The 20677-nt window shown below is 34.4% G+C and overlaps 2 protein-coding genes across 4 annotated transcripts in view; one reads left to right on the top strand and one right to left on the bottom strand.

Moving 5' to 3' along the window:
• LOC133191207 (uncharacterized) overlaps positions 1 to 6084 on the top strand; it is a 28228-nt gene extending 22144 nt beyond the window's left edge. The window contains exon 3 of the mRNA XM_061326944.1: positions 5389 to 6084. Within this exon, the coding sequence (XP_061182928.1) occupies positions 5389 to 5624 (236 nt within the window). The 3' untranslated portion in view covers positions 5625 to 6084. The remainder of the gene's footprint in view (positions 1 to 5388) is intronic.
• The window catches only part of LOC133191205 (uncharacterized protein C8orf34 homolog), a 34197-nt gene continuing 19487 nt past the window's right edge, over positions 5968 to 20677 (bottom strand). For 2 of the 3 annotated variants that reach the window (XM_061326939.1, XM_061326941.1), the window contains 9 exons: positions 20627 to 20673; positions 19713 to 19750; positions 18837 to 18905; positions 16366 to 16439; positions 8399 to 8435; positions 8062 to 8143; positions 7754 to 7874; positions 6412 to 6487; positions 5968 to 6264 (listed from right to left, as the gene is read on the bottom strand). In XM_061326939.1, the coding sequence (XP_061182923.1) occupies positions 6227 to 6264; positions 6412 to 6487; positions 7754 to 7874; positions 8062 to 8143; positions 8399 to 8435; positions 16366 to 16439; positions 18837 to 18905; positions 19713 to 19750; positions 20627 to 20673 (582 nt within the window). In that variant the 3' untranslated portion in view covers positions 5968 to 6226. Of the gene's footprint in view, positions 6265 to 6411; positions 6488 to 7753; positions 7875 to 8061; positions 8144 to 8398; positions 8436 to 16365; positions 16440 to 18836; positions 18906 to 19712; positions 19751 to 20374; positions 20395 to 20626; positions 20674 to 20677 lie in introns of all 3 variants that reach the window. The other variant, XM_061326940.1, reaches the window with a different exon arrangement.

Genomic DNA, 20677 nt, shown 5'->3' with positions numbered 1-20677 from the left:
CTGCTAAATATCCTTCCACCACAAGAAATAGTCCCTCATAAATCTTGGTTCTTTATGAGTTTTTGAGCAGTTTTTTCATTGAATGTTGAACAATTTACATTGTTTCATTTAAATATATTATGAAAATTGAATTTTAATAAATAGTTTTGAAGTAAGAGGTTCTGCCTGAACTTTTCTAAAAAGCTGACGAGTGACATACCTTAAATCAGCATTCACGCCAGGAAGACGCGAAATTCCTACATTTGAGGAAATGGAATTAGGAAAAGTGTTAATTACCTTCATCCGCCTATAGTTGTGCAAATTATTTAGTATTACAGATAAAAATATTGAAAATGGAAAAATATTTTAAAAAAGAACAATCGAAGCTGGAACTTCAATATTATCCTTTCACCAATATATCTTACAATGAAGCGCATTGAAGTGGAATTTTTTTTCGTTTTAATAGAACGTTTGGGTCTTTCTTATCGAACGACAGTTGTTACATAGTGACACGCCCATTTCTTTAGAAACGAGAAAGAAATATTCGTCGCAATTCTTTAAAGAATATCCGATACTCAGCCAGGAAGGATAACTCTTTAATTTATTATTTTAATTCAGAAAGTCTCAAAATGATGCATAAATCTTTTCATGCAACAATTTTTATTCAATGCATCTCAATGTGATTCAAGGTTTTTTCAAGTTTTAGAAACATTCTTTTAACGTTGGTATTTTCACCCTATTAAATGTATGTTAAATATACAAATTTAAAGAAATCAACTTTTCCTTTAATTTAGCCTTGGATACCAATGCTTATTAGCATGATTTGAAATTAGAAACGATTTATGGTGTTTTGCAATGTTAGAAAGCACTTTATAAACTATGCATTATAAAATAATTGAAGTACACAGAAGAAACTTAAGTACTGTATAAGTATTAAAATCATGCATTTTTTTCCAAATGCCTGGATACCTACAATTTTTTAGCAACAGGTCACCCGAGTTTACTCAGGTGAACTATTGCTATCTGTTTTCGTCGTGCGTCGTGTGTTAACATTTGAACATTTTCAGCTTCTTCTCTGAAACCGCTCAACCAATTTCAACTAATTTTGGCCCATAGCATCTATGAGTGAAGGGAAACAAAAATTTTGAATTTCATAGTCCCTACCCTCTGACGCCTGAGGGGTGGGGCCAAAACTACTAAAATTAATGCAATCTTTAAAACTCTTCTTCTTTACTCCTGAACACCAAGCAGTCAAACTGTTGGCATGATTGTAATAAGCATTGAGCTCTCTACCAAAATTGTCAAATTTATGGCCCCAGGGTCAGGGGTTCTGGTGCTAAGGCGGGGCTTTGTTGAATATATAGTGAAAATGCATTATTTCTTAAAAAATCTTCTCCTCTGCTCCTGGGTATTAAGCAAACAAACAATCAATATGCATAGTTATGACGAGGAAGAGTACCTCTTCCAAAATTGTGAATTTCATAGCCCCAGTGTCAGGGGTTCTGGTGTTATGGCGGGGCTCAAATGATTATATAGTTAAATGCATTAAATCTTTAAAAATCTTCTCCTCTGCTCCTGGGTATTAAGCCGATGAACTAAGTACATAATTATGATGAGGAAGAGTGAGTCCTCCAAAATTGTGAATTTCATGGCCCCAGGGTCAATGCCTGCATTGACCGACTCTGGAGTTGGCAAGTGCCTGCATTGACCGATAGTAGAGTTGGCAAATGTCTGCACTGACCGACTACCTGATTCCAATACCAGAGTCTTCCAGTACCAGAAAGTCTCATAATTCCTGCATTGATCCCTGAGAAAGTCTCTCAATGCCTGCGTTGGCTCTTGACAGAGTCTTACAATGCATTGACTGACTGTGGAGTCGGTCAAAGCCTGTACATGTATTGACAAAGACTATGGGGTTGGCCAATGCCTGCATTGCCAGACTGTGAAATAGCCAATGCCTCCATTGCCAGACTGTGAAATAGCCAATGCTTGCATTGCCAGACTGTGAAATAGCCAATGCCTACATTGACTGTGGAGACGGTCAATGCCTGCATTGATGTGTCATATGGTTCAGCCATGCAATGCCTGCATTGAGAGACTTTATGATTCACTTAAATCTGCATTCAAGCCAGGAAGAGGCGAATTCCTACATTTGAGGAAATGGAATAAGGAAAAGTGTTAATTACCTTCATCCGCCTACAGTTGTGCAAATTACTTAGTATTGCAGACAAAAAGATTGAAAATGGAATATTTTAAACAAGAACAAGCGAAGCTGGAACTTCAATATTATCCTTTTACTAATATATCTTAATTCTGCTCTAATTGTATCACTTAAAGAATGGGGGCGTATAATGCAAGGACAATCCTCCACTCTGAGAAAGACATTTTTCAATTCTAAAAGTTCACGAAAAAATATATTTTAGGCCATGTGTGTCACACAGGTGACCTATTGCTATCTGTTTTGTCCGTCGTCGTTTGTCGTGCGTTAACATTTGAAAATTTTCAGCTTCTTCTCTGGAACCTCTGAACCAATTTCAACCAATATTTGGAGATAGCATCTATGACTAAAGGGGAACAAAAATTGTGAATTTCATGGTTCCCGTCCCCCCCCCCTTCCCCTGGGACCTGAGGGGTGGGGCTAAAACCCATAAAAATAAGTGCTATCTTTAAAAATCTTTACTCCTGGACATCAATCAGTCAAACTGTTGGCATGATTGTAATAAGCAATAAGCCCTCTACCAAAATTGTGAAATTCATGACCCCAGGGTCAGGGGTTCTGGAGTTAGGGTGGGGCTCTATAGATCAGATAGTGAAAGTGCATTTTTGCTTTTAAAATCCTCTGCCCTTGGATATTAAGCAAACAAACTATGTGTAAAGTTATAATGAGCAAAGGTACCTCTTCCAAAATTGTGAATTTCATGGCCCCTGGTTCAGGGATTCTGGTGTTAGGGTGGGGTTCTATGGATAATACACTTGTATATTGAAAATGCATAGTTCTTTGAAAATCGTCTTCTCTGCTCCTGGGTATTAAGAAAACAAACTAAATGCATTTGTTTAATTATCAGTGGGTGCCTCTTCCAAAATTTGTTAATTTCATGGCCCCTTGGTTGGGTTCTATGGATTATACATTATTATTAATTCTTTGAAAATCTTCTTCTCTGCTCCTTGGTATTTAGCAGATACTAAGTGTATGGATATGATGAAAATCCAAAAGTGTGATATACATAGCTCCTGGGCTCAGGGTTTTGGTGTTAGTGCAGGATTCTGTTGAATAAATGGTGAAATTGCTTTGTTTCTTTGAAAATCTTCTGCTCTGCCCCTAAGTATTTAGCAAACATACTTAGAACATGGTTATGATGAGCAAGGGTGCCTTTTCCAATATTTTGAATATCTTGGCCCCCGGGTCAGGAGCCCTGATGCTAAGGTAGGGCTAAATTGATTATATGGTGAAAATACATTATTTCTTTAAAAACCTTCCTCTCTGCTCCTGAGTACCAAGCAAACAAACTGAATGAATTATTATGATCAGCAAAGGTGCCTCTTCCAAAATTGTGAAATTAATGCCCCAGGGTCAGGGGTTTGGTATTAATGTGGAACTCAGTTGATTTTAAAGTGAAAATGCATTGATTCTTTGAAAATATTCAACTAAGTACATAATTATGATGAACAAGTGTGCCTCTTACAAAATTTTGATTTTCCTGACTCCTTGGTCATGGGTTCTAGTGTTAGGGTGGGGCTGTGTTGAATTCTACAATTGTATTGTGAAAATGCATTATTTCTTCTTCTCTGCCCCTGGGCATCCAGGAGCAAACAGTAAAAATTTTATTAATCAAGCGTATTTTTACCAGGTTTTTGAAATTCTGGACCACTTGGTCAGGTGTTTCTGTGCTGGACAGGACTCTATTAATTTATATTATACTGAGAACTTTTATTCCTCTTTTCTATTCAGTAGGTCACTCGCTCCATGATCGGAAAGTTGTGTGTTCGAATCACGGCCGCGACTGACCCAAGTTGATAAAAAATAGGTAGTAACTGTTTCTTCGCCAAGAATTCGGCACTTTGAAGTGAAAGTTGCGGGTCCTTCGAATGAGACCTTGAAAACCGAGGCCCCGTGTCACAGCAGGCGTTGGCACGATAAAGATCCCTCACTGCTCAATGGCCCTGAGTGCCGAGTAAAGGTCTAAATTTGAAGCCCTTCACTGGTATATGATGACATCTCTATATGAGTGAAAAATTCTCAAACGGAACGTAAAGCAAAATACAATCAATCAATTAATCTTTTCTATTCGCCTATGATAATTAATTACTGTAAATAATGTAATTGAAAGATCAGTTGAATAAGAGAGTTATACATGAATTTTTACGATATGTAACACTGCGATAGTGACAAATTTGGGCAAGCACAGGCAAATAAATAGATCTGCTCAAAGATTTCTTATTAAGTGCTAGACTAATTATTTTGTTGATCCCTGATCATCCTATTTCTCTTACTTTTGGGCATTATAGCTTCATATATCAGTTTATTTTGATTGATTCTTTACTAGAGTGTTGTATTATACTCAGGTGACCATTAAGGCCCTTGGGCCCCTTGTTTAAAAAAATGTATTGTAAATTAATGTTTTACACATTTATTTTGTTGAATAACTTATTGATAATTTATTTTCAGTTATGTGAAAAATTCACTCACCAAAGCTAATGGTTAGGTGTAAGACTGAACATGTTAATTAGCCACTTATAATGCTACGAAGTCTTATTGTCATTGATGTCAGTGTTCTTAAAATAAACGAATTTGTTGAAACATTTATTTTTTCAGAAATATTGGATTTTCATATAGAATGGGTTCCGACTTAATTTTTTAAAACATAAATGAAGTTTACATTTTATTACTTTTCCGTCATTTAAACATTAATGCAGAAAGAAGACTCGATCAATTCAATTTAAAAAAATCATTTTTTATGGTTCTAACAAACCTATTTTCCACTAAATATGCTTAAATGTCAACTTTAAAAAAACGATTAGCATTCAATAAGTCATTCAATAGAATAAATGAATCAATTCACATTAATGACAACATAATTTTAGAGAAAATTTTCTAAAAAAATAAATTTTTCTGTGAACTTTTAAATTTAGAAATGTATTGTCTCAGAGCAGGGGGTTGTCCTCACCTTGTACAACTTCTTTCTTTGCCTTGTTTGACAGTAGGTTGAAAATTAAGCCAGCAATCGAACCCTAAAAAGACTATTTGAATAGAAGATACTTTGGACAAATAAAAAATCAGTCCACACTACAATTTACATTATACGTCATTATTACATTTTGCACTCAGTCTAATTTACCTATTCGAAGTCAAAGGATACCATAGAATTTGGGATTTTGAATTAAGATTTGCACTAGTTTTATTATTTTCAGATTGTCCATGGGGTAATTATGCCCATGTTATCACAGCTGCCATGGACAACCATTGCCAGGGAATAATCACATTGGACAAATGTGAAATGTTCTGCAGTAAAACCCCAACAGCTGCTACCAATAGAGTAGTGGGCTGGAATTGCTGTAAATCCTGTGTAGAAGTATGTGGACGAGTCCCGTCACGTGACGTTAACTTCGAGGACCGATATCCAGGACTATATCCCAGAGTACCGTGAAGTTCATAATCTTACTCATACATGATGGCTATCTAACGACACTAATGGCCAATTCCACGCTCCTTGAAGACTTATTTTGATGTTGAATATGTTTGCAGACAAGCTCTCTTTAAAACTATGTACACATGTAATTACATAATAACATACATGTATACAGTGTATAGTATAAAATTTTGCACCACATTAGCATTATTCCTTTGGATAGTGTACATACTCTTCCATAAAGATATATAATTCATAATTTGGCATATTTACATGTATCTATATGCATTCATTTTTTTTGCTTTGTTTTGTTTTGTTTTGTTTTTGTTGCTAGAGCAGAGAAAAATACGGTTCCAAAATATATGAACCAAGAAAAATAACTTTATTATATTAATTGATATAATGATATAAATTGATATTGAAACACATACTGGTTGCTCTTATTCTTCAAAAGGTATTTTAATAAATGTCTATATAGTATGACAAGTACAAATAAACTATAAATAAAGTACAATGTATTACATAAAAATATCACAGATGAGTAATAATTAACACTTCTATGAAATTCAATTCTACACATTCCTAAAATACACGTATATCAGTGTCATGTGTCCTGATGATCAATATGCTCTTGGTGGACGATTTCTGGCGGACTGGTCTAAACAAACAAAACAAACACTACATATGTAACATATTTTGTTGACAAGCTTAAAATATAGTTATTTAAAAAAAATTCAATCAAACCCATTCATAAACCTAATTACAGACCTAAAAGCTTATATTTCAAGTTAATTTTTTGTCATACCTCCAAACTCAGAAAATTCCGTTTCTGAGTCGTATCGTGGGATTTGCCAACCCCCACTAGTGGATCTGACAGAGTCCTGAAAGATGTCAAAAAACATATAACTCTCACCACTCAAACACAACTCAAATCAAATCACTGAAAGATGTCAAAATATATAAATCTGACAGTCAAATCACTAAAGGATGTCAAAGTATACAACTTGGACATAAAAATCACTGAAAGATATCAAAATATCAAAGACATCTACTAGTCAAATCACTAAAAGATGTCAAAATGTACAAATCTGACAGTCAAATCCTGAAGGACGTTAAAAAATTATACAAATCTGATAAATTACTGATAGATGTCAAAATATAATACAAATCTGACATTCAAATCACTGAAAGATGTTAAAATTAAAATCTGACCATCATATTAACTATAGGTATCAAAATGGAACACACATCTGACAGTCAAAGCAATCAGGTCTTGTATTTGTACTGTAAGTAGTTGCTGAACTGTAGCTTTCTAGGACAGAAAATTTGGAGAGACATAACACAGCTAAAAAAAAAAAATGCATGCTGAAGAAACCCATGCCGAAAAAATTTAAAATTACTTTATTGGTCAAATTCATCAATATCTAGAATAATGATGTACATAAAATATATTTAAAAAATTAGAATAATGTTAAAATGACAGTTGATAAATTTTCTTGATGTGTATACAGTTGAACTTCGGTATCTCAAATACCATGGATATGTCGAAGTGATTTGGAAGTTCCAACCACTTATTCTTTATTTTACCCTAGATATCTTGAATCCTTGGATATCTCGAAGTTTTTTCTTGGTCCCATCAAGTTTGAGATAACAAGGTTTGACTGTATATTCTTCTGCAGGTGTATTGTATTATGACCCTAACATGAAATCAGAATGCAAAATTTTGGAAACCTTCACCTCAACATTTCAAGGCCAAAGAGAGCCATTTCAAACCATTAAAAGGTAAATAAAGTAACAAGAGTAAAAGTAAAATATATGGTTTATTAATGCATACAATGCTTTAGGTAGAGGGAATGCATATATTGCAAGTAATAATACCCTATGGTTGCATAAAAAAACCAGCAACGTAAATCAGAAGTTTTCACAATGGTTGGACCTATACCTCTCTTGTATGTCTGTCCAAATTCTTTGTCCCAGAGGGCTACAATTCTGCAGCTATACCCAAGTTTATTATTAAAAAAGTAAGTTTGGTGCCTAGTATATATTAAACCAAGTCCTTTTTTTTTACTTAACCTTGTATCAAGCCAATATGATTTTGTGAGATGTCCATCTACTAATTATAATTTATTATTGTGTAGGTTACGTACCACAGACTGCATGGTTTGGGAGGCAGGAGTCCATGTTTTACTTGAGACATCTTTACGGGCACTGTCCAATGACTGTAGAGGTGAAGGTTCAAATCTCGCTGGGGTTGTCTGGTTTAAGCTCCTAGTAAAATTCCAAGTTTTAAGCTTAGGTAATGACTTTTGCAGACAAAATGGAAGATGGTATTGATTATCAACACCTGGTTTTAATAAAGTTTTATATTGAATACATGACAAATACCACTGTAAATTTCAAACTAATACAAAAAAGCAATAATATCACTACAATATTTAAAGCATAAGATGAATACCTTTCTGATATTGATACATTCTGTTTCCTGTAGCTGGACACTTCTGGGGATGTCTTGGAATTGCGGGGGTAAAACGTATCACCTGACAGAAATTTTTTTCAGACAGATTATTAACACTTGACAAAAGAGATATTTATTAAATTTTGTCAGCAAATACAGTAAATAAAAGAAAACAAAAACCATAATTGAAAAAAGATAAAGTACATACATCAGCGTTTAAATAAAAAGTACAATTTTGTTCTCAATCATACACTAGGTTTCTATAAAGAATATTGCTGTGAATAAATTGTTAAGTTCATTTCATAAATATCTGAGTTCTGTAAGATAATAATCTCACCATCAGAATCTTCTCCAACATTCCACACTGGTCTTCTCTGGAAAAAAAATCAAAAGGCTTAAAAATATTGTGCACATTTTTGTTGTTAAAATCATTTGTATACTTAAACAGAGATAACTTATGGACATTGTTAAACCTTTTGACAAAATTTAATGCATTTTTAAAACAGAAGTCTCTGACAAGACTGTAGCTCTACTGGTTGTACTTATAAAGGAGGATAAAAGTAGCACTTGGACTTGAAACTTTGCAACAGCAATAAATAGAATAATGATCCTTGGTGTAGTTTCTTCTTGTGATGAGATTTATTGCAATCAGACTAAAACTGAAGGAGGAGTAGTCTTTTAAAACAATTTTACAGAAATTTCAATTTAAGTAACCATGGCAACATCATTCAACAGAATCAAAATACAATAATGACAATTATGTATCTCAGTGTAGTCTACTTGTATGCCAAGTTATAATGAAATCAGACAAAAGGTGTAGGAGGAGTAGCGTTTTAAAGTATTTTAAGGAAATTTCTATTTTTAGTAACCATGGCAACACTGTTCACCAAAATCCAAAACTGGTAAAAAGAATTATATATCTTAGTATCATTTACTTGTGTGCCAAGCTATACTGAAATCGGACCAAAACTGTAGGAGGAGTAGCATTTTGAAAGTATTTCAAGGAAATTTCTATTTTTAGTAGCCATGGCAACACTGTCCATCAGAATCAAAAACCAATAAAAAGAATTATGTATCTTAGTGCAGTCTATTTGTGTGCCAAGTTACATTGAAATCAGACAAATAGTGTAGGAGGAGTAGTGTTTTGAAAGTATTTCAAGAAAATTTCTATTTTTAGTACCATGGCAACATTGTTCATTGAAATCCAAAACTGGTAAAGATAATTATGTATCTTAGTGTAGTTTACTTGTGTGCCAAGTTATACTGAAATCGGACCAAAACTGTAGGAGGAGTAACATTTTGATAGTATTTCACAGAAATTTCTATTTTTAGTAACCATGGCAACACCGTTCATTGGAATCAAAAACTGATAAACAGAATTATGTATCTTATTATGTCTACTTGTGTGCCAAGTTATATTGAAATCAGATCAAAACTGTAATAGGAGTAGCGTTTTGAAAGTTTTTCACAGAAATTTCTATTTTTAGTTACCATGGCAACACCGTTCACTGGAATCAAAAACTGATAAACAGAATTATGTATCTTATTATGTCTACTTGTGTGCCAAGTTATATTGAAATCAGATCAAAACTGTAATAGGAGTAGCGTTTTGAAAGTTTTTCACAGAAATTTCTATTTTTAGTTACCATGGCAACACCGTTCATTGAAATCCACAAGAGACCCATGGGCCACATCGCTCACCTGAGCACATTAGCAAGGAAAAAGCACAAAACACTTCAGTATTGAAAAGTTTAAAGGGGGGACTGGATTTTGAACTACCTGAGGATGCTTCCATATCAATATAACAAATGTCTTTGCTGTTCTTGGGCAGAAGATTTTTAAAGATTTTTTTCCTATATATTCCCTTGTTAAAAATTTGATCCCCCATTGTGGACCCTCCCTCCCCCCCCCCCCCCCATCATTTGAACAAACTTGAATCTACACTACCTGAGGATGTTTCCATATCAATATGAGTAAACATGGCTTTATCTATTGTTGAAAAGATTTTTTCCTATATATTCCTATGTAAAAATTTGATCCCAGATTGTGGCCCCATCCTACCCCTGGGGGTTATGATTTGAATCTACACTACCTGACAATGCTTCCATATCAATATGACAAAACATGGCTTTGCTGTTCTTGAGAAGAAGATTTTTCAAGTTTTTTTCCCCATATATTCCTATGTAAAACTATGATCCCCCATTGTGACCCCACCCTACCCCCAGGGGTCATGATTTGAACAAACTTGAATCTACACTACCTGAGGATGCTTCCATATCAATATGACAAAACATGGCTTTGCTGTTCTTGAGAAGAAGATTTTTCAAGTTTTTTTCCTGTATATTCCTATGTAAAACTTTGATTTACCCATTGTGGCCCCACCCTACATTTAACCCTGGGGGTCATGATTTGAACAAAGTTAAATCTACACTATCTGAGAATGCTTCCATATCAATATGACTTAACAAGGCTTTGCTGTTCTTGAGAAGAAGATTTTTCAAGTTTTTTTCCTGTATATTCCTAAGTAAAACTTTGATCACCCATTGTGGCCCCACCCTACCCCTGGTGGTCATGATTTGAAACAAACTTGAATCTACACTACCTGAGGATGATTCCATATTAATATGACTAATCGTGGCTTAATTGTTCTTGAGGAGAAGATTTTTAAAAATTTGTTCCTATATATTCCTATGTAAAACTTTGATCCCCCATTGTGGCCCCAACCTACCCCAGGGGGTCATGATTTGAACAAACTTGAATCTACACTATGTAATGAAGGTCTCACTAAAGTTTCAACTTTTACAGCCCAGTGGTTCTTGAGAAGAAGATTTTTAAAAGATACCACCAAATTTTCACTAATTCTTAATTATCTCCCCTTGAAAGAGGGCTTGGCCCTTCATTTGAACAAACTTGAATCCCCTTTACCCAAGGATGCTTTGTGGCAAGTTTGGTTGAAATTGGCCCAGTGGTTCTGGAGAAGAAGTCAAAAATGTGAAAAGTTTACAGACAGACGGACAGATGGATGGACAGACAGACGGACGACAGACAAAATGTGATCAGAAAAACTGATATACAGAATTATGTATCTTAGTAAAGTCTACTTGTGTGCCAAGTTATACTGAAATCAGATCAAAACTGTAATAGGAGAAGTGTTTTGAAAGTTTTTCTTAGAAATTTCTATTTTTAGTAACCATGGCAACACCGTTCATTGAAATCAAAAACTGATGAACAGAATTAGGTATCTTAGTATAGTCTACTTGTGTGCCAAGTTATACTGAAATCAGACCAAAACTGTAAGAGGAGTATCGTTTTGAAAATTTGTTTACAGATGGACAGACAGACAGACAGATGGACGACGGACACCTTACTATCACAAAAGCTCTTCTGGTCTCTGACCAGTAGAGCTAAAAATGTTGTACTAGGTGCATTCCACTTTTTAAGAAATCTTAATTCTTGGACATATTGCAGATACACCATGCCCATTAGGAACATGCCTTCTACACACTTGTGAACTTTATGTCCTATGCGTCATGGAGCAAATTTGGACAAGCAGCTCAAGGGCCCAGAATCACTCTTCTGATAAATATGCAACAGCACTTTCTAATTTGGCAAATCTTCGCACTCTAATGCACCAAGATGCATCAACTGACAAGGTTTGATGATTCTAAACCTCTTAGTATGTAAAAATAAATAGCGTAAAATATAGAAAGTAGGTCACTGTGACCTACTTTTTGTTTGACACACTTTGAGGCCTCAAGATGCATCAACTGACATGTTTTGATGATCCTAGGCTTACAAGTTTCCAAGATATGCATCTAAAACAATTTGAACATGAATAAATGCAAAATTCAAAAAGTAGGTCACTGTGACCTACTTTTGGGTCAATATAACCTCAGGTCATAAGATGCTTCATCTGACAAGGTTTGATCATCCTGGGCCTCTCAGTATTAAAAATATAAAGATTTGACAGTGAATAATGAAAGAAAGTCAGCAAGCTCACATACCCGGGGCTCCTGCATCCAATGCTTGACAATGCTACACATAAGGAATGGCAATGCTCTGCATTAAAAACAATATTAATTACCCTCCCCATTTCCCTTTTACAAATGTGTTTGTCACTTCAGAATAAGATCTGTTTGTAACATCCAAAATGCACTGAACAAAGCATTTCCAAACAAGAGAACAGCTTCTCTTCATCATTTAAAATTATGATGCACCTGCTAAACTGTTTTACACAAGTTGCACCAAAATTCAATTTTGGCCAAACTTCTAAGTTCAAAAGTCACCCATGTGGCGCAGTGGTTAGAGCGTCTGCTCCAGAGTCGCGAAGTAAGGAGTTGATCCTGACGTCGCGAGTTCGAATCCCACTGTGGGACGTGGAGACCGGTCCTTCGGATGAGACCGTATAAACCGAGGTCCCGTGTCGCAGTAGGTGCTGGCACGAAAAAGATCCCTCACTGCTCAATGGCCGTAAGTGCCGAGTATAGGACAAAATTTGCAGCTCTCCACCGGCAAGTGGTGGTGTCTCCATATGAGTGAAAAATTCTCGAGAGGGACGTTAAACAAAATACAATCAACAATCTAAGTTCAAAAGGGACATAACTCCAAGAAAATAAAATTGATTTTTTTTCCCTGTGAATATGCACATCTACACAATAAGTTGTTAATTACATTGTACTACAATTCTTTTGAGTGGTTTCAGAGGAGTTGCACTGTCAAACTGTTGCAGTAGTATATTTAAGTTTGGACAAAATTCAAAAGAGGCATATCTCCAAGAAAAAAAATTGAATCAGAATTTCCTGCACATCTACACAGTAAGTCCTCATTAACTTCAACATTTCATGAAATTCTGTTCAGAGATTTAAGAGAAGCTGCACTGACAAACTGTTGCAGCAGTATATTTACTTTTGGATACTAATATTTAAAGGGGCATATCGGCAAGCGAAAAAAAATAGTAAGAATTTCCTGTAAAAATACACATCTACAAATTATGTCCTTATTGACTATAAAATTGCAAGAAATTCTAAATATTTAGCTAAAATACTTTGAAAATGAAAAAGCCATAAAATTCAGAAAGTAGGTCACTGTGACCTACTTTTTAATTGTCAGACCCTGAGACCCCGTTCAATCGACAAAGTTTGATCATCCTAGGCTTCACTGTGTCCAATGTATGCATCTAAAACAATTTAAAAATGCAAAATTCAAATAGTGGATCACTATGACCTAATTTTTTTGTCAACATATTCCAATGTCCTGAGATGCATCAACTGACAAGATTTGATAATCCTAGTCCCTAAAATGGGTAAAATATCAAAGTTTTAACAAATATCATTTAAGGTAAATGTTGAAGTGACTTTGAGATCAGGCCCTTTGTCCTAAGGTAATGCTTTGAATAATTTTTCATCTACAACAAAGTAGTAGTTAGAGTACAGTGATAATTTGCCCAGTGGTCGGTGGTTCTTGAGACGAAGATTTTTTAGTAACCACTACTTTTATTTCCCTACTGTCTTATCTCCCCTTGTTTAAGGGTTGCATCCCTATTTTCAGTATAAACAAGAGCCCTTGGGCCAAGGATATTCTGTTCTGTTACAAATTTGATAACCAGAAGTCTCTGATGAGACTGTAGCTCTACTGGTCTGTTTGTATAACAAAAGAAAAGTAGCACTTGGATTTGAAACATTGCAACATGCAACAATAAATAGAATTATGTATCTTAATGTAGTCTACTTTTGTGACAAGTTATATTGAAATCAAATGAAAACTAGGAGTAGTAGCGTTTTGAAAGTATTTCACTAAAATTTCTATTTTTAGTAACCATGACAACACCATTCACCCAAATAAAAAAAAACAGAAATACATATTATGTATCGTAGTGTATTCTAACTGTGTGCCAAATTAGATTGAAATCAGACCAAAATTGTAGGAGGAGTAACGTTTTAAAGGAATTTCAAAGAAATTTCTATTTTAAGTAACCATGGCAACACTGTTCATTGAATTCAAAAACCAATGCAATAAATTATGTATCTTAGTATAGTCTACTTGTATGCCTAATTATATTAGAAGCAGACTAAAACTGTAGCAGGAGTAGTGTTTTAAAGGAATTTCACAGAAATTTCTATTTTTAGTAACCATGGCAACACCGTCAATTGAATAAAAAAACCGATGCAATAAATTATGTATCTTAGTGTAGTCTACTTGTGTGCCAAGTTATATTGAAATCGGACCAAAACTGTAGGAGGAGTAGCGTTTTAAAGGAATTTCACAGAAATTTCTATTTTTAGTAACCATGGCAACACCGTCCATCGAAATCAAAAACCGATGCACTAAATTATGTATCTTAGTGTAGTCTACTTGTGTGCCAAGTTATATTGAAATTGGACCAAAACTGTAGGAGGAGTAGCGTTTTAAAGGAATTTCACAGAAATTACTATTTTTAGTAACCATGGCAACACCGTCCATCGAAATCAAAAACCGATGCACTAAATTATGTATCTTAGTGTAGTCTACTTGTGTGCCAAGTTATATTGAAATTGGACCAAAACTGTAGGAGGAGTAGCGTTTTAAAGGAATTTCACAGAAATTTCTAGTTTTAGTAACCATGGCAACACCGTCCATCGAAATCAAAAACCGATGCACTAAATTATGTATCTTAGTGTAGTCTACTTGTGTGCCGAGTTATATTGAAATTGGACCAAAACTGTAGGAGGAGTAGCGTTTTAAAGGAATTTCACAGAAATTTCTAGTTTTAGTAACCATGGCAACACCGTCCATCAAAATCAAAAACCGATGCACTAAATTATGTATCTTAGTGTAGTCTACTTGTGTGCCAAGTTATATTGAAATTGGACCAAAACTGTAGGAGGAGTAGCGTTTTAAAGGAATTTCACAGAAATTTCTAGTTTTAGTAACCATGGCAACACCGTCCATCGAAATCAAAAACCGATGCACTAAATTATGTATCTTAGTGTAGTCTACTTGTGTGCCGAGTTATATTGAAATCGGACCAAAACTGTAGGAGGAGTAGCATTTTAAAGGAATTTCACAGAAATTACTATTTTTAGTAACCATGGCAACACCGTCCATCGAAATCAAAAACCGATGCACTAAATTATGTATCTTAGTGTAGTCTACTTGTGTGCCAAGTTATATTGAAATTGGACCAAAACTGTAGGAGGAGTAGCGTTTTAAAGGAATTTCACAGAAATTTCTAGTTTTAGTAACCATGGCAACACCGTCCATCGAAATCAAAAACCGATGCACTAAATTATGTATCTTAGTGTAGTCCACTTGTGTGCCGAGTTATATTGAAATCAGACCAAAACTGTAGGAGGAGTAGCGTTTTAAAGGAATATCACAGAAATTTCTATTTTTAGTAACCATGGCAACACCGTCCATCGAAATCAAAAACCGATGCACTAAATTATGTATCTTAGTGTAGTCTACTTGTGTGCCAAGTTATATTGAAATCGGACCAAAACTGTAGGAGGAGTAGCGTTTTAAAGGAATTTCACAGAAATTTCTAGTTTTAGTAACCATGGCAACACCGTCCATCGAAATCAAAAACCGATGCACTAAATTATGTATCTTAGTGTAGTCTACTTGTGTGCTGAGTTATATTGAAATCGGACCAAAACTGTAGGAGGAGTAGCATTTTGAAAAATTGTTTACAGACAGACGGACAGACAGACAGACAGACAGACAGACGGACGGACGACGGACACCTTACTATCGCATAAGCTCTTCTGGTCTCTGACCAGTAGAGCTAAAAATTGGCCAAAAAGTTCTTGAGTTATGGCCATCATCCCAAAAAGATGAAACATACCACACATAAGGCCATAGCATTAGCTCTTTGTATCTTCAACTTAGAAACTAAAAATGCATGAGCTCATTAGCAGTAATTCTAACTCATCTCACTGAAAAGTGAGGCTCAAGACTGGACAGAAAAATTGCCTGTAATCTGAAAATATGTTGCAAATCATGTCACCATAGGTTTGAATTTATTGTGAGAGTCCATACCCTTACATTAAAATCATCAATGCAGAATAACTAAAATTTTAAATACAAAGTCTGCATTAGACCAGAAGGTGTAGCAGAATCCTGTTTCAAGGTCATAAGAATCTTAAGAACAAGGTCAAGTTAGTCAAGAAAAGTTTGAAATCCTGACTAACATGTACAAGGCACTGAATGTTAAATTTAAACAAGGTTACTATGGTTACCAAAGGAGATATAATTATAAAGTTGAGAGGGCCATATAAAAAATCTATGAAAAGTCAATTACAATGGGAAATTTAATGAGATACATACAGGACCAGTGACTTGAGACACACTTTCAAACTCTTCATCGCTGTCTCCTGGGGAGGACCTGAATCCAGACATGCCTAGAAAAGAAAGAGGAGAGTTTCTCCATCAGTAATAAAGAAATCTGTGTTGTAATGACTAAGGTAGGGGGAAAATGATTGTAACATAATCATTATTTAGGAATATATAGGTATTTTTGATGTATTTATCTCGTTCCCATCAGACCTCTCTCTGGAAACATAGGAAAAGAACAAAAGATGTAAGAAAATGAAATACACATAACTTAGCCTGAAAATAAGTATTTTCTAATCATATTCACTCCGGGCATTAGTGGGTTAAAAACTCAATGTCCTTGTGTTTATATAGTTTTTTAAGGTCTAAAAAAACATATTTATAAACAAGAAGTAATTTCCTTTCTTTAAATGTATTTTTTAGGGATGGCAATCGAATACAGAATTGCTAATCAGTTAACCTCAGACGTTTCGACCGATTAACTGGTTAATCATATCAAACTACACATTTTCTTGTCATTTTTTTTTCAAGTAGCTTTACTCATATGCACAAAAGGACTAAAGAGACATTACTTAGAATTTTAAAACATTCTATATGTCTTGATTCTTCATCAGAAATAACAAGCAAATATATTTCATTCCAAAAATTCTGAAAACCACAAAACATGCCTGAGAAATCATTGATAATTTTCCCGAGCAGATGTCACACAAGTTCATTCTTCATTGTCACCATAATCAAAACTAAGTCTTAACTGTATCACTTAATTTACAATGTTTGTTTAATGAAATAATATGATAGTAAACTGCAATTATAAGATACCCATACCAATTCACAGAGCTCGACGGTGATTTATAATTAATATCATTAAAGAATTACAGGATAGTTGGGGTAACAACTTTAGTGTTTATACAGTAATTAACACGTCACAAACTGATCAATTACCCCACAATTTCAATCCGGAGAGACATAATTACTTAAATAGATATGTGAAAACGGTAAATTATCAACATTTATGCAGAGATTTCTTTTTTAAAAATGAATTTTAAACAAGAGGCCCAGAGGCCACATTGCTCACCTGAGCACTGTGGCTAGGAAAAAAGAAGAAATCAGTTTAGTATTGGAAAGCTTAAATGCATAAGTGGTCCCAACCTACTCAAAAGGGAGTGGGGGGTAATGATTTGAACAAAATTAAATCTACACTTACTAAGGATGCTTACATAATTTTTTGACTAACTATGAACATTTTCTCTACAAGTTTGAAATCATAGCTTTGCTCTTCTTCTTCAGAAGATTTTTTAAAGATTTTTCCTATATACACCTATGTATAACTTTGATCATAAATTGTGGCCCCACCCTACCCCTGGGGGTCATGATTTAAAGAAACTTGAATCTACACCACCTAAGGATGCTTCCATGTAAATATGACCAATCATAGTTTTGCTTTTCTTGAGAAGAAAATATTTGAAGATTTTTCCTATATTTTCCTATGTAAAACTTTGATCGTCCATTGTGGCCCCACCCTACCCCCGGGGGTAATGATTTGAACAAACTTGAACCCTAACCACCTGAGGATGCTTCCACATAAATATTTCCAATCATTGCTATGCTGTTCTTGAGAAAAAGATTTTTGTAGATTTTTCCTATATACACACCTATGTTATACTTTGATCGTTCATTGTGGCCCCACCCTACCCCTGGGGATCATAATTTGAACAAACTTGAATCTACACCACCTGAGGATGCTTCCATATAAATATGACCAATCATAGCTTTGCTGTTCTTGAGAAGAAGATTTTTGAAAATTTTTCAAAAATTTAGGAAAATATATTCCTATGTAAAACTTTGATCGTTCATTGTGGCCCCACCCTATCACCGGGGGATATGATTTGAACAAACTTGAATCTACACTACCTGACAATAATTCCACATGAGTTTCATCTTTCCTGGCCCATTGGTTCTTGAGGAGGAGATCTTTCAATAATGCCATTAATTTTTTGTTACTTCGTAATTATCTCCCCTTGGAGAAGGGCGTGGCCCTTCATTTGAACAAACTTGAATCCCCTTCACCCAAGGATACTTTGTGCCAAGTTTGATTGAAATTGGCTCAGTAGTTCTGGAGAAGAAGATGAAAATGTGAAAAGTTTACGATAACGCCAACAACAACACCAATGACAACGCCAACGACGACGACAGACAATGGACAAATTTTGATCAGAAAAGCTCACTTGAGCCTTCGGTTCAGGTGAGCTAAAAATGCTTTCCCATTTACATATATTTTATTTTTTCAACTAACCGATTACAGATTTTCTAACCGATTATCATCGTTCCGACCGAGTAATCGGTTAACTGGTTACAAACTGCCATCCCTAGTTTTTTTTATTAATATTCTGTCTATATTTTTCATACAGATGTGTTAGCTAGGTTAATTATTATTATGATAACTTACCAGTATTATGATAACTTACCAGTAGCAGGCCTTTCCTCATCAGAGTCAAACAGATCATCTACCTTTGTGGATTTGTATAGTCCCTCCCCTGTAAACAAATTCAGAACAACACACATAAATATGTTACTCTCATTTTCAAGCTTTATCAATTAAAATAATATATCTTTAATCTTTATTATGAATATGAATGAAAAGCGTCTGCAATTTGAAATATTACTAACTATTTTTAAATTCATTACTATGGGAATTCCTAAAATTCACTTAGAGAATAAATCTATGAAGCATACCTTAAATACCAGGCAGTATTCAAGATACAAGTGCATGTATTACACTTCAATTTACTAACTATGAACTTCCAACATTTGACTTGAAGTACTTATGGATGAATGTCCACAAAGGTTATATGAAAAAATCCAATAACATCTTGCTTTTTGAAATTGTAGATGCGGCCTAAGCCTTAACCTGTAGTAATGACCTTGACCTACAAGGACCGACAAAAAAAGGGTCGAGGTCAACATTCATCAAAGGTTTTGCCACAAACATTACGTATTCAGTTGATAAAAAGTTATTTTGTATTCAGTTGATAAAAAGTTATTTTCCAAATTATTAATATGATCAAAAATCTGTTTTGGCATTATAGGGAAAAAACAATATAGATAATTTACAAGGAAATATCATCAGTGCATATACTCATTAATACCAGAATTGGAATTTTGGCACAATGATTAGTGTGCTAATTCATGAATACCATCAAAACATGAATAAGCTAAATTCAAATCACCCAGCATGTAGAATTTTCTAGTGATCATTCATGGTACATACATGCATAACATCAAATAACACTTAAAAAGTTGAAAACCTCTAACAGGTTAGTGCAGAAAAGTGCCATACAAACCTATGTAGCTTTCTGCTGGCTGTTCACCCGCATAAAGACTGAAACAACAGTGGAAACAGTCAAAGAGAAAGTAGACCTACTGTCAAAAAGTCAAAGAGAAAGTAAACCTACTGTGGATTGCTATGGTTACAAGGACTCAAAGTTATCAGTGTGTATACTGGATCAAAATGAGCTCATTCTTGATTATTTTTGGAATTTTTAATTTTTTCCCCTATGAGCAGCAACATGCATTGTTTATTGTGAATAGCCCCCTCCCCTTAGTCTTATGATGAATCTGCAAATGCCTACACATGAAAGGGACAGTATTAATTTTATATCCCTGTCTCAGTCTTATCTATGAGTTTCGAAAATTTTTAATAACATTTATAAACCTTGTCTATCTCTTCTATTTCTCCCCAAACACCCTTCATTTTCATTCAAGCTATCCAGGTCCCAATGGTGAACTTCAATATTATCATATCAAAAATAGAATTTTAATTTCAAAGATGAAGACAAAGAGTTCATGCTAGTAAAGTTTATAAACTTTGTGTTAATAGCAGAAAAAAACTTTCCAAGACTGTTGATTCTGGCATGACGGGTTATATGAGCTGGTTAAAGGAGGTCGAACTTTGCTAGTTGAAAACAAAAAGTGCACAACTTAAGAAAACTGTGAAAAATCTCACCCTGATACACATCAGCAATCCTTTATTGAGTCAAAGCAGAATGTAACAATTCAACTGCCATTTAACAAAGTTTGACATTAAATTCATTCTATTTTTTATATATTGTACAAATTAATTCAACATATATTTCATTTTTATAAACAATCAGACCTTATAAAAATCATCTCTGATTTTGATTTAATCAATAAATTAATTAAGTTGGCAATTTCAGAATTATATCAAAAATTAAATATCCAACATCTTTTTACTTACTTGATATTAAGCTTGATGTTTGCATCTTCTTGTCTTTGTCGTAAAATCTAA

This window comes from Saccostrea echinata, unplaced genomic scaffold, assembly GCF_033153115.1.
Source record: "Saccostrea echinata isolate AGI-Se365-2 ecotype Australia unplaced genomic scaffold, CSIRO_AGI_Sech_v1 ptg000023l, whole genome shotgun sequence".
In the NCBI taxonomy this organism is placed as follows: domain Eukaryota; kingdom Metazoa; phylum Mollusca; class Bivalvia; order Ostreida; family Ostreidae; genus Saccostrea; species Saccostrea echinata.
Note: the sequence above shows the minus strand (reverse complement) of the source record. Positions and strands in the feature narration are given on the sequence as shown.